This window comes from Chelonoidis abingdonii, chromosome 1 (assembly GCF_003597395.2).
Source record: "Chelonoidis abingdonii isolate Lonesome George chromosome 1, CheloAbing_2.0, whole genome shotgun sequence".
In the NCBI taxonomy this organism is placed as follows: Eukaryota; Metazoa; Chordata; order Testudines; family Testudinidae; genus Chelonoidis; species Chelonoidis abingdonii.
Window position 1 is genome coordinate 148,865,192 of NC_133769.1, and position 14,500 is coordinate 148,879,691.

General features: G+C 50.3%; 2 protein-coding genes and 1 long non-coding RNA gene across 3 annotated transcripts in view; 1 reads left to right on the plus strand and 2 right to left on the minus strand.

The window, feature by feature from the left end:
• Window positions 1-2,081, minus strand: part of LOC116823564 (uncharacterized) — a 160,004-nt gene extending 157,923 nt beyond the window's left edge. Inside the window, exon 1 of the mRNA XM_075070302.1 lies at window positions 2,009-2,081. The gene's annotated coding sequence lies outside the window, so the exon portion shown is untranslated. The remainder of the gene's footprint in view (window positions 1-2,008) is intronic.
• The window catches only part of LOC116839352 (uncharacterized), a 27,039-nt gene extending 12,626 nt beyond the window's left edge, over window positions 1-14,413 (minus strand). The window contains 5 exon segments of the mRNA XM_075070768.1: window positions 4-664; window positions 1,979-2,122; window positions 7,840-7,941; window positions 8,351-8,477; window positions 14,378-14,413. Of these exon segments, the coding sequence (XP_074926869.1) occupies window positions 4-664; window positions 1,979-2,122; window positions 7,840-7,941; window positions 8,351-8,477; window positions 14,378-14,413 (1,070 nt within the window).
• The window catches only part of LOC142047607 (uncharacterized), a 114,542-nt gene that overhangs the window by 37,033 nt on the left and 63,009 nt on the right, over window positions 1-14,500 (plus strand). The window lies entirely within an intron of this gene.

The window sequence follows — 14,500 nt, forward strand, 5'->3', positions numbered from 1 at the left end:
TCAGAAAGGGCTGAGCTGTGATTGAAGCTTTTCCCACACTCACTGCATTCATAGGGCCTCTCCCCTGTGTGGATTGTCTGATGCCTAGTAAGGTGTGATCTCTGAGTGAAGCTTTTCCCACACTCACTGCATTCATAAGGTCTCTCCCCTATGTGGATTTTCTGATGATTAGTAAGGTGTGATCTCTGAGTGAAGCTTTTCCCACACTCACTGCATTTATAGGGTCGCTCCCCTGTGTGGATTCTCTGATGATTAATGAGGTGTGATCTGCGAGTGAAGTTTTTCCCACACTCACTGCATTCATAGGGTCTCTCTCCTGTGTGGAGCTGCTGATGCTTTATAAGAGCTGAGTAGTCACACACGTTTTTTCCACACTCAGTGCATGTATTTTTTCTCTCTTCCATAAGGATTTCCTCCTGGGTTGTGGTTTCCTTGAGGTCTTTCTGAGTTCCTCGACATGAAATACATTTACCTACTTTCTCCCCTGGATGGTTTCCCTGCTCTCTTTCTGGTCTGTGCTGAATCTCATATGATTGTCCCTGCTCATGACTCCTGGACACATTTCTTTCCAATCTTTGTGATAATGCTCTGTGTTTATCCACTTGCTCAACATTTTCCTGCTGAGAATTCTGCTCCTGTTTCTCACACACCATTGCATCACCTGCTGTGATAGAGACAGAAACCTCAAACAGGGATGGAAAGGGGAAGGCCAAACCAAAACAAGTGCTGGAGAGAGGTCAAATAAAAAATCAGGAACTGAACTCCCCCAAACTCTTCCCCCAAATGTAGTTGTAGGATTTTATGTTTGTATTTTATATAATTAGGATGAAGGATAACGAATAATTATGTAGCATGCATTAAGTGTATTGGTGTATGATCTGAGCACATCCTGCCAGCCACCCTTTTTGGAATAACAGAAAGGAATGGGTTAATGGGCCAACGGGCAGAATACATCAGCCAGAATCTGCGTCTGGACTGATTTCAAGGCCGTAACAGACCATTGACGGTCACTAATTTGTTGCAGGTTTAGCATTTTAACATAAGTAAAAGAATGCCATGGTTGTTTTCTTTTGCATTGCAATTTGATGTTCCCGTTCAAAATGTTGTGTGTAAATTAATTCTGTTTTGTGTGTGAATGAGAAACGTAGGTATTAACAGATAAGTGTGAAGGCCATCGCTGAACCAAATGTATGAGGGAGGAACCAAAGACAGATGCAAGGGCACCAGGAGGCTGTCTCACACCCCTACCGAAATGTGAAAGGAGGCAGACTGAGGACTCTAAAGATGAGACAGGCACCTATCAATGGGGACAAGACAGCTCTGATCAAAACCAGCCTGGGATAACTCCCCGAGGAACTTGATGAAAGAAAAAGATAAAGGATGAGGAGGACAATTTAAGAAAACAAGCACTCATCAAACAACAATTGATTACACCATGACAGTGCAAAACTCATTGGTAGTAATGAAGGAAAATCAGTATATAAACAGGGTGCCTTGCCATGAAACTTTGGGTTCATCCTGCCTAGACTTCCCCAGAGAATCACGTTGCAATCAACAGAACCCGGTTCCTCCAACGTGTGATCAACCTAGCTGGCCACAAGACTGATCTGGACTCTGGACTGGTAACTGTAACATCGACTGGCAGGACAGTGTATGTGTGTGGTGTAATTGAATGCATATGCTAATTTCTGTATCTTAAATAAACGCGGTATATTGCCTTTTCCTGTGAAAAAGATCTTATGTGCTTATTCTAAGCATAACACAAATAGGAGAGAGGAGGGGATCAATTTGGCCTTCACATCCCATCCAAATTTGCAAGGGGAAGGGAAGAAGCTACTGCCTGGTGTCTACTAGGATCTACAGGAAACCATGAGCTAATTTACCCGGGAGGATATGACCCCTGCTAGGGACAATAATGAACCGACAGAGCTCCCAAGGGCTTTACAGGGGTTCCTAGATGTTTCCTTCAGGCACTTACAGATTCTGAGTTGGTTTAATGTTTCCTCACCTGTGCAGGAAGCTCTCAGGATCTCTCTTTCCTCTGAACCCTGGAGGTCTGAGACCCATGACTCTTCCCCTAGTTCCAGCTCAGAAATCACATCAGGTTTGGAAACTGGAAACCCTGCTCAGATGAAAAACAAAGGAGTTCACTTGATTTCATAACTTTGTCATAAAAAAAAATCTATTAATTTAACTTCAGTGCTTAGTGTGAGCTGGTATACCTGGGGCAGTCCTCACTGAAAATGCCAAGGTCAGGGCAGGCTGAAAAAGAAAGAGCAGATGCTCCTAAAACTGGTGGTTAACACTGAAATTAAACTCACCAACCAGTCACAAACTGTGCTTCTGATTCCCGAAACTCGTTATTGAGAAGCTGAAAAAAGAAATCACACAGCCCCATTTATTGCATCCTAGTTCTCTGACTCCCAATCAGCACCTAAGTCCAGTACAATGAGAGGTTATTTAAAAAAACTCTGCGCTCATAGACAAACTGTTATTCTGACCCCAAAGTGTCAGCCACATCATCAGGTGAGTATAGGTTTGGATCTTACACAAAATACCATGTTCTCCACCAGTCCTTTAGCATCTAAACTATAAAAGATACTTATTATAAAAGAAAGAAAAAAGGCAGCAGTTGTTAAATGGGAAAGGAGTCAGATATATAGATTTAGGAATGTATCAGGTTCTTAGCAGTATTGGTGAGTTGCTGGCTTGAAAGTTCATCTGGAACACAGCCACAGTTTGGATGGGTCATTCAGTCCTTTGTTCAAGGCTTCAGTTTGTAGAAAAGTTGCTCCAGAGGGTTTGAAGACAAAACGAGATGATGCAGCTGCCCTTTACATTCCTTTGGCCTTGTAGCTTCTACTTCCTGTGTCCCAAACACAAGCTTCACAGCACATGGCATGGAAAAGCCTTGGAGTTCTCAGTACACAGGCTGTGACACAGTAAGAAGTGAGGCAGATTGACCTGGGAATGTTGGAGGGGAGTTTTACTGGGACTATCTGCATTAGGGATGGGATAGCAGGGGATGACTTCATGTGAGGGATGATACCTGACCCAGGAGGGGGTTGGGGCGGGAAACTGGACAAAGGCTGGAGAGGGAGCCAGGGGAAGGCTGAATGAGACTGCTGGAGGGGGTTTTCAGTTTGGAGCAGTCTGGGGAAGCAGAGGGAACCCCAAGGCTGGGGTCTAAACTCCCTGCCTCCTTCCCCCCTCCCCACAAAGGACCTAACTGAGGGGTCCTGGTTGTACCTATAAGCTCTGTTTGGGACTGTGCTCCTGTCATCTAATAAACCTTCTAGTTTACTGGCTGGCTGAGAGTCACGGTGAATGAAAGGAAGTGAGGGTGCAGGGCTCTGACTTCCCCATACTCTGTGACAACTCGTGGCAGTGGTGGGATGTACTGCACCCCGTGGATGGCACTTCCTGTAGTAAGTGACTGATGAGCAGTAAAACAAAGGGGGATTGATGGGGACCAGTGTGCTGAAGATTCAGAGAGGAGCAGTTCTGGGGGGTGGAGGAGCTACACTTAACCCTTGGGAGTGTGTGACCAGCGAGAAGGACTGTTGCAGTAATGGGGTCCCCCTGGAGACTGTGGTGAGCAGGCTCAGGGTAGAGTCGTCTGCAGCTTCACCCTGGGAGAGAGGTGGTGACCTGGAAAAGGTCTGGCACACTAGGGCTTCCTCCTGGAAACTGTGGGGAGCTGAGAGCACAGGCCTGTGAGTGGCCAGCGGGAAGATGTATAAGAAGTGCCTTAAGAGCGACCTAGTCAAGCTGTGCAGGCAAAGGTGGCTGCAAAGTGGGAGGCTCACCAAAGAACAGCTGATTGCCCAGCTGGAGGAGGAGGAGGAGGATTGGTCGGAGGAGCGGTCAGAGGAGCCCATCCCTGTCTCTGAGGGAAGCAACCCAGCAGATGAAGGGCAGGGACCAGTATCTGTACCATCTGAGAGTGGTCAGATGGCTGCAGAGGGCATCCCAGGACCCCTCCTACATATTTCTAGCGAAAGGGCTGGGAGGAGCCCAGCAAATACCGGGGGCACCGTGACCCCAGCAGCCATTGCCACTGATATCACTGAGCTATGCAAGAAGGGGAAGCCAGACAAAGTGGTCTGGACCAGAGAGTGCCAGATGGCTCTCTGTGCGCTGAAGGAGGCTCTGGTCAGTGGCCCAGTTCTGGCAAACCCAGACTTTGACAAGCCCTTTATGGTGTTCACTGATGCCTCAGACAGGGGTCTGGGGGCAGTGTTAATGCAGGACGATGAAAAGGGGGAGATATACCCCACTGCGTACCTGAGCAAGAAGTTGCTACCCCAGGAGCAAAACTACATGGCCATCGAGAGGGAATGCCTGGCTGTGGTGTGGGCCTTTAAGAAACCAGAACCATGTCTATTTGGGCGACACTTCACCGTGTACACTGACCATTCTCCCCTGACCTGGCTACACCAGACGAAAGGAGCCAATGTTGAGCTCCTGAGGTGGAGCCTGCTCCTGCAAGATTATGATATGGACATGGTCCATAGAAAGGGGAGTGCCAACATGATAGTGGATGTGTTGTCCCAGAACTTCCCCAGGTCACTGGTCAGAGTGACTCTGCTCAGTTCAGTCTTGAAGAGGGGAAGAGACATGACACAATAGAGAGTGTGGCAGATTGATCTGGGAATGTTGGAGGGAAGTTTTACTGGGACTGGCTGCATTAGGGATAGGATAGCAGGGGCTGACTTCACTTGAGGGATGTAACCTGAGCCAGGAGGGTGGTTGGGGCTAGGTCACACCTTTGCCCAGGAAAGTGGACAAAGGCTGGAGAAGGAGCCAGGGGAAGGCTGGGTGAGATTGCTGGAGGAGGTTTTCAGTTTGGAGCACTCTGGGGAAGCAGAGGGAACCCCAAGGCTGGGGTCTAAGCTCTTTGCCCCTCTCCCAACTGAGGGGTCCTGGGTGTACCTACAAGCTCTGTTTGGGACTGCTCCTGTCGCAGGAAGTGAGGGTGCAGGACCCTGACTCCCCCACACGCCATGACACAGGCATACCCCTGCACGTCTTGCTGGCTCAGTAAGTGTATGCCATTAGTTATTTCCATGGGTTCACTGTACAGCTGATGACCCTGGATGGGCCATTAAACAGGCTAGGCAGCGCTGCTGCCAATAGATCTGGGGGCATCACCCAGAAATGCTGCACAAGTCTGGAAATACAGATATACCCTACATATCTATAACTCACAATACAAAGGTGATACAAATAAAGAAACAAAATGATCATACTTGGAAAATCTTAACATTTTCCCTGACACCTTACATGGCATATCTAGCACAATTCATTGCAATCATTTTATTAATAAAATAGCAGTACAAAGTATCTCACAATTCCATACAGTGTCACACTCAGTAAAAGGGTCAATTCCCAGGGCCAGCTTCCCAGGTCACTGAAGATGCCAAACACTTTGCTTCAGAGGGATTGAAATACCCACATATCTGCTAGGAACACACACAGACAAAGTGTCAGTCTGTACCCTATGTTCACTCTTATGGCTTGTGAGGTATCATTTGAAAACACAATATACTGAATATTATCCTCCTGTTAAAATGTGTAGCAACACTGTATGTAAATGAGATTTTACAGTATATTACTACTGAAAAAGTTACAATTCTGGGGAACACCCACAGCCCAGTTCCTCAGAGACAGTAAGGCAAATAGCTGGACAAATAGCCATTCTCCAGCAGGGAAAGGTGTGAAGACGTTTACATTCCATCACAGGGTCCACTTGAAGCTCATATCTACAACAGACAGCCTGGCACCCTGACTCCGCTGAGACTGAAGTTGTTTCTAGTAAAGGACTGAACTACAGAGAAGTGAAGAAAATACTTGAGAGTCTCTCTCCCCTTTCCCTCTGCTCATGATAACTCCTGAAGAGCTGCACTTGGGCAGCAGGGGCAGGTTGCGGGAGTCCTGGCTGAAAGGAAAGCCAGCCTGTCTCAGCATAGGGTGAGAAACATTTGCTTTGAATCCATTTTAGCTTGTTAACTTAGCCACTAGTTTTTATCTTGTATTTCTTTTGCAATCAATTCTGAGTTATGCCTCACCACCTTAGTCACTTGAAATCTTTTTTTCCCTGTAGTTAATTTTGGTTTATTGTTTATCTAACCAGTGTGGTTGTATTCAAGTGTGTTGGAAACTCCATTTGGGATAACCAGGCTGGTGCATGTCGTTTTCCACTGATGAAATGACAGACTTCATATGAGTTTGCATTATTCAGTAGTGTGCTGGACAGTGCAAGCTGCATATTTCTGGGGGAAGTCTGGGACAGAGAATTTTCTGGGGTTCTCCTGTGGGGTACTGTAATTCGTGAGTCACTGACTAGCAGCACTCAATACTGAGAAGCTGAGAGTGAGTTACATGCTAGAGCCTGTGTGTTACCTGCCCAGGAGTGGCTGTTCTCACAGTAAAGCAGTGTAAAAGTCACCTCAGCCTGGGGAACTGAGGGGAAACAGCTGTTCAACAGTCCAGATTGTACTGTGGTTAACATCACAGACACTCAATTTCAAAGTCTCCTAAAACAGAGAAAGTAAATCCATGTCCCAGAAATCGAAGACTCAAGGCACAGGCAAGAATCCCTGGCACTGCTTCTTGCTGACAGAGGTCCAGAGACAATGAGAGAGTCCTGGGGAAGCTAGGAACAATAAGCATGGGCTGGCGGGGTTCAGTGGAGAAAGGGAACAGGAAGGGCAGGGATATCACTGAATGCAGGATCTCAGCAGTGCTAGATGTCAGCATAGCACATAGTCCAGCCCGTTGGAAAACAATCCCAACTACACATATAAAATGATGGAAGTAATTGTGCATAGTTCTCTGAAAACATCCACTCAAGGCACAGAGGCAGTCAAAAAAAAAACCACCCCCAGAATGTTGGGAATCATTAAGAAAGGTAATAAGACAGAAAATATATTGCCTTATATAAATCCATGGTACGCCCACATCTTGAATACTGCATGCAGATGGGGTCACTCCATCTCAAAAAAGATATATTGGAACCGGAAAAGGTTCAGAAAAGGGCAAAAAAATGATGAGGGGTATGGAAGTTGTGTATGTGGAGAGATTAAAAAGTCTGGGAAGTTTCAGCTTGGAAAAGAGATGAAGGGGGGTGTGAGAGAGGTCTATAAATCATGACTGGTGTGGAGAAAGTAAATCAGGAAGTGTTATTTACTCTCTCATAAACACAAGGACTAGGAATCACCAAATGAAATTAATAGGCAGCAGGTATAACACAAACAAAATGAATTATTTCTTCACACAACACACAGTCAACCCATGTAACTCTTTAACAAAGGATGTTGTGAAGACCAAGACTATAAAAGGGTTAAAAATATATATACGATAAATTTGTGGAGGACAAGTCCATCAATGGCTATTAGCTAGGATAGGCAAGAATGGGCAAACCACTCTGTTTGCCATAAGCTGGGAATGAGTGACAGGAGATTCATCACTTGATGATTTCCTGTTCTGTTCATTCCCCCTGGGACACCTGGCATTGGCCACTGTCAGAAGACAGGGTACTGGGCTAGATGGACCTTTGGTCAGACCCAGTATGCCCGTTCTTATGTACTAGGGAATCTAGTGTGTCCAGTGTAATGGGAGGGAGTAGGAAAATCCCTGGGCATGGAGAACACTGGGAAATTAAAAGCTGTAATTCAGGAGCAACAGACTAATTAGTCCATAAAAGCAGAATGTGAAAAATAAGAATCAGGTCATGTGACTTAAGGAATAGAGCCTGCAGAGACGAGAGATTGTGGCTATTACACATGGCGACAGGGGAGCAAGACTCTCCATGTCTCAGGAAATTTCACTACCAACCTAAGCCATTTTCACATGCTGGGGTGCAATCCAGAGCAGTGAGAAGTTGTGTCATCTGTAATCTTGGGTGAGATTCAATGTTCTGCAGCTGGAGCTCCCCGTCTGGATACCCCCAGCCAAAGATGCACTGAGTGTCTGTGTGATAAGTAACCCTGGACAGGCAGCTCTGACTCCAGCAGCCTGCTTGTTACCCCCCAAGCACATTCTGGTTTGGGTAAAGAAGGCTCAGAGTTTGAGAGAAGGTCTGGGATGGGAAGCTTCTACTGGTTATGCTGGACCTAACCCTCAGTTTTACTTATGCAAACAGGAGATATTTGACACTGTGTGATACTGCTCCTGTGCTCTGTTCCCCAAGTGTTCTGCAGCAGGGGAGGGTCTCTGGAAGTGTGTGTATCACTGGCATATTGGGGTGATGCTGAAACAGGACAGAGGAGAGGTGGCATTGTGGGGCTGGCGTGAACCTTATCTCTTCGTTTCCCCTTTCAAGAACTGAGGGGACAGTAACCCTTACCCAGTGAGGTCACATTCTCATAGTTCTCCTGCATGATGTCTCTGCAGAGGACCCTCTGAGTGAGATCCAGCAGAGCCCCCTCTTCATTGGGGAAATACACAGCCACTTCCTCGAAGGTCACTGGCCCCTGAAAGAGCAAGAGCCCAACACTCAGTACCTGCTGCCCCAGTCACAGCCCCACTATTCGTGGGGGAGAGGAGCCAAACAGAAGCTCTGGGTGGCTCGCAGTCAACAGAATCTCACCCCACCCAGAGCATCCAGAAAACACCAGGGTGAGGGGACAAAGTGAGAGCCCCTTGTCTCTCCCAGCAGATCCGTCACACCCCTACTAGCCACAGACTGATACAGGAGATGGAGCCCCTAGCAGGGTCCAGGGAGAGCTCCCTCGTAGGAAGCCCAACACCCTCCTCATTCTGAGGAGCTGGATATGAAGGGAGGGGAATCTCCCCTAAACCTGACTAGTGGGTGCCCCCTTCATATCTCACAGCAGCCACTGGTTAGGCTCCAGCGCTATGAATCTGGTCTGTTTTCCTAGCCCCATGTAGGTGGGTTATTTTCTGTTCAAAAATTAGGGCATTTCCACTACCGAACCTCACGGGTCTGTTCCCAGAATCTAGGCCACTTATTAAAACAACTCCCAGCAGGTTTGCCCCTCCTGCCAGGCTAAGTCCACAGAGACATTTTTAACCTTCCTTCTCCCATCCCATAACTAAGTCTCTGAACAAAAGGCTAGAAAAGAGCAGAACCAAAGGTATCACTTTCGATGATTCCCTCTGACACTGACCCCATGGCAGCCATACCCCACAGGAGGGATATGGAATCAGGAACTGGGTTTTCCTGTCTGAGCCTCATCTTGTCCACAGGAAAGTGACTCTACCCAAGGTGTGTAATACATCTGTCTGGGCAGATCAGAGATCTGGAAATCTCTCAAAACTTCTCTCCCACTGCCTCTTTCAGTCTCCTTTTCCCTGTCCCCTCTCCCTGCTCATCTGATAGGAAAGTCCCATTCCTGGGTTGTTTGCTCCCCCATGGCTGGATTTGCTCCTGCAATTGCTAATGGGAGGAGAAGTGACCGGGGGGGGGGGTTTGCTATTTGTGTAGAGTCATTTTAATACCAGACCCCAGCATTTTCCCTTGGTTTCTTCCAGCTACCCGGAGTCTCTGGCTCAGAATTTAGTACTAACAGGGCCAAGGGCTACCCTAGGGGGCTAGTACCAGCTGGGGAAAGTCATCTCCTGCACCAGGCAGAGAAGCAGCTCAAATTAAGGTCACTTCTCAGCACAGAGCCCCTGGTGGGGGAGCAGCAGCTGCTAAGCTTGGTCTCCCAGATCACAATGGAGGCTGCAGCATCTGACTCAGGAAGCTGAACCCCAATATCTTGAGCAGAGAGGAACACAGTCTGAGCACCTTCCCTCCTTTAGCTCATGGGGGAGAGCAGCTAATGAGAGCCCCTCCTCACAGGGAGACTCATTTGCCCCACTGTCCATGTGGAGTCACTCCTCATCTTTCCATGCAGTGATTCTGGATTATCATGATCTCAGTGAAATCAGATTTCAGAAAGAATGAGTCCAGAATGCTGTGGAAGAGACCATTGTGTGGCAATCCTGACCCCCTTACCACCACCCTCACCCCCTAGGCCTAGGACAAGGACGGGGGGGCGCAGAAGAAGGAACTAATTTTCTAAAGGGAACTGGAAGTTCCTGCAGTTTTCAAGAGGGGAGAAAAGCAAAATCTGTGATTTCACCTCACAGTGTTTGATAGGTGGATAGAAAGTTATCACAGTGACTGGGCCTCGCCAGAGAATGCCGAGAAGTGCTTGGAGCCAGGATTCTGGCACAAGATGACCAGAGAGAAGGAGCAAGGTCAGCAACAGTCCCCAGAGCCCACAGTCAGGGGTCCCCAGAACCCCCCCAGCCAGGGGCCCACCAGATATTCCCTGGGACACAGCCCCCAGAGTCCCTGGCCAGGGGCCCCAGACACCCATTAAAGCCCCACCAGCCAGGGAATCCCCACCAGACCATGACTGCCAGGTTGGGAATACCAGAGGGGTCCCCCCCACCTCAAGAACTCCCAGGAGCCAGGGACACCTCCCCCCCGCCCCCCAGAGGACACCCCACTGGAAACTCAGTTCCTCACTGTCCACCTGGGATTCCCCTACTCCTGTTTGGACCCCCATCTGACCTCCAGTAGGATCTGCCATGCCATTCACCTGGAGCTGCCTCCTCCCCCCAGCGAGACCCTCTGATGCTTTACAGTGGGATCCCTCACTCTTCTTGCCTGGTATCCCGACCTAGTTCCGGGGATCCCAACAGGAGCCAGTGAGGGAAGCCCAGATAGAGCCCTTGGCACAGCACCAGGCTCCTTCTAACTCCCTGCTCTGCCTCCTCAAGAGACACCTACCCCCACTGCTCTGCAGCCAACAGCGATACCCACCCCCAGGGCCCATAGCCTCAGGGCTGGGCACATCAGAACCACCCCACGAAACCCCAAACCTCCAGAAGCCACCAACCTGACATGGGCACCCCCTGCCCAGCCACCCAGAGGCCTCCACCTACCACAATGTCCTTTCAGCTGAAGTCTCCCCACACAAACACCCCCTCCCCCCAAGCAAGTGTTACCTCACAGTAGATAGAAAGTTATCACAGCCCCCTGCTGGCTAGTCACACGGGAAGAGGGAGCGCTGGGGGATGCTTCTTTAACAGGAGAATGAAAGGCTTGGAGGGCCAAAATAGGTAAGAAATTTCCATGCCTGTCACTAGCAAATAATAGCCATCATGGATCCACCCCAGAGGTGGCTACATCTTAGCACTGTAGGAGGCAACCTCTCACAGAGACCATTTGTTGTGGGGTTTGCGATACTTCTCAATTCACATTGCACTCAGAGTGACCTCCTCATCCCATGCCAGCTGGAGAAAAGAGAAGGATTCAGCCAACTCTCCTGTTACCAGCTGGGAACCACTGATCCCCCAAACAGGGGCATGCCCCTGGATTTGATGGGTATTAAACGTGTGTCTGGTCTCTTTCTTCGGCAAACATTTTAACCGAGATAAAGGGGGAAAGAAATGATTCTCAAAGGAGAGGGGAAAGATAATCACTGGGCAATTTAGCCCCCTGCACCAACCAGGATGGAGAAGGACTCAGGGCAACAGGTTCCCTCCAAGGAAGAGGGATTGCTGGTATGTAGAGACATGGGGAACAGCCCCAAACCCAACAGGATTTTTAATTGACATTTGATGATGATGTAGAAAGAGGCAAAACCTGAGATTTGAGATCAATGTTTAGAAATAAAAGAGAAAGGGTGCAAATCTGAGGGATTTTGGATCCATTTTTCCAAATTAGTGAGAGGAAAGTGGAAAATCAGAGGGATTTTTACCTCATATCAACAACTAATACAAATCTGTATGTATTTCACATCAATATATGATAAATGACACAGCAGAAATGGGCAACATTTGGAAACATTTTATATTCACATTCAAGAATCTGAGAAAAGGTGTAAATCTGAGGGTTTTTGCTTTTTGTTGTTTTTTTTTTTTACACGTATTTTATAGTTAGAGAAGGAAAAACTCAGGGCATATTCACTTAGCAAAAGACAAGCAGAGAGAAAGCAGGACAAATCTTTAGGGTGTTTCATAACAATCTTTGAGATTTGCAGAGAATACATGTCACAAGCTAAGCAACTGATAATATGAGAGAAACACCAAGATCTGAGGGGATTTTATGGTGCTATTAACGAACTAGAGGGAAAAGGGGACTGTTTGATTGGATTTTATATGACTGTCCAACAGAAAGTGAGAGTTCCCCCCACCCCCACCATTCCCGTGGGCAGCAGGGAGCCCTTTGAGGAGCTGCTTTAAGAGGGCAAAGGGGAATGGGGGAGCTGGAAGGTCCCTGGATGAGGGAAGGGGGCAGCACTGGGGGATGGGCACAACTGTGTTGGTAGTTAGGGGGCAGTAACTGGGATTGGGAAACCGGGGTCCGGGCAGTCCCCATGGGAGACACGTGCCCCTCCCTTCCCCGCCCTGGCAGACAACGGGCATCGCCTCCCATCCCCACGCCAGGGGCAGCCATGTTCTGGGGAATGACCCAGGGCAACAATTCCCCACCTAAACAAGGACAAATCGCTGCAGATAAAATGGGTGGGAACCCCCCCCACATCGGGGAGACTTTAAATGGACATTTGAGAATCACGGAGAGACCAGAGGGGAAACAGGGGAGACAAGAGAGCGCATCATTGGGGGAGAGATCTCCCCGGATTTTATAGTCACGTGTGAGACAGAGAGAGAAAAGGGGCAGAACTAGAGAGAATTTGTATCGGGGGCGAGAGGCACAAACTGGGACAGGATCCAATAACTCCCTTCCCCCCCCCCGGAATTCCTGGCTGCCCAGAGACAGTTCAACTCCCCCCCGCTCCACTGACCTCCCCCTCTGCATCTCCGGCTTCTCCCCCCGCCCCACAGGGACCCCGCCGGGGCTGCTCCGCCCCCCATCCCAGCGGGGCGGGGGCGGATCCCGCTGCCGCTCCCCTGGGGCCGAGGCGGCTCGAGGCTTCTCCCAGGTCCCCGGGACAGAGAGTCACTTTCCCGCCGGCCCCAGCGCCCCCCCCCGGGGTCTCTCACTCACCGGGGGCTCCGGGCCGGGGCCGGGGCCGAGGCAGGACCCAGCTGGAGAAAGCTCCCCCGGCCGCGCACGGAGGGGTCAATGCCGGACCCCCGCACAGACCAAGAACAGCAGCTGCTCAGCCCGGGCCCCTCTCACCTGACGAGCAGCAGCTTTGTACTCCCGCCCGCACCAGGACTCGCATGGAGCATGCGCAGTTTCAGCTGCTGAAACCCTCTACTTACCTGGGCTAGAAAGGGCGGACGCCCCCCGGGGCAGACGGGAGATGTAGTTCCGGCCTCTCCTTGGAGCGGAGTGGACGTCGGCGAGGGGAGCCGGAGCGGAGCGCCGAAAGTGCGGGGAGCTGTGTTTCTGCCTGGTTCATGCGAGCCGTTGGAGTGTCTCCCGGGCCGAGAAGGGTTTTTGCCGTTGGAGCTCTGGGCATGCGCAGATCGCGGCGGGAGAGACCTGTCATTAAAACACCCTCCCCCGTGCGCGGCCCAGAAGCCGCTGCGGAGCTGCAGCCTCCAGGTACCGGAGCGAGCCCGGGGGGCGGGGCCGGGCCGGGCCGGGCCGGGCCGGGCGGTGACTCTGCCCCAGTGTCTGTTGGGCGGGGCAGTGAGACCTGGGAAAGGGGCTGGTGGGAAATGTCTGTGCAGCCCGGACATGGCCGGGGGAAGAGCAGGTGATCCCCGAGGAGCAGGGAGAGAAGTGGGGGGCTGAGATCCCCTCGGATCAGGTCCCCCAGGGTGCCAGGCACTGCACAAACCCTGACTGAGTTTGGGGCACTGGTTGTGCCAGGAGTTGCACAGACCCCTGCAGAGAGCAGGGATCTTGTTGTGCCGGGTGCTACAGTGACCCTGACTGAGCTCCGGGCCCCTGTTGTGCTGGGGCCCTGCATCAACACCAAGTGAAATCAGGCTCCCATTGCGCCAGGTGCTGCAGAGGCAGCAAACAGAATCAGGGACCTTGTTGTTCCCGGAGCTGCAGAGACCCCGAGTGAGATCTGGGCCATGTTCTGCCAGGCGCTGCGGAGACCCCAACAGAAGTCAGACCCCACTGTTGTGACAGGTGCTGCGGAGACCCCAAGTGAGATCTGTGCCCCTGTTGTGCTGGGCACTGTAGAGACCCCACAGACATCAGGCCCCCCATTGTGCCAGGTCATTGTGCCTTGGGACATCCCATGTATCCCACCACGCAGAGCTCACCTTTGTGACAGATGGTCCCGTACACCAGGTGTTCTCAACCTATTTCTTTATGAGCCCCCCCTTCCCCCCCTCCAACATGCTATAAAAACTCCTCGGCCCACATGGGCCTCAGTAACTGGTTTTCTGCATATAAAAGCCAGAGCTGGTGTAAAGGGGCAGCAAGTAGGGCAGCTGCCTGGGGCCCCATGCCACAGGACCCCCCACAAAGCTACATTCCTACCAGGGAGCCACCAGCGGGGTCCAGAGACAGCCCCATCTCCTATATCAAGCTCTGGCTAGTAGGTATGTGAAGACCTTGCCTCCGTCTGTCAGCTGGGAGACACAAAGGTTCTTTCTTTCAACC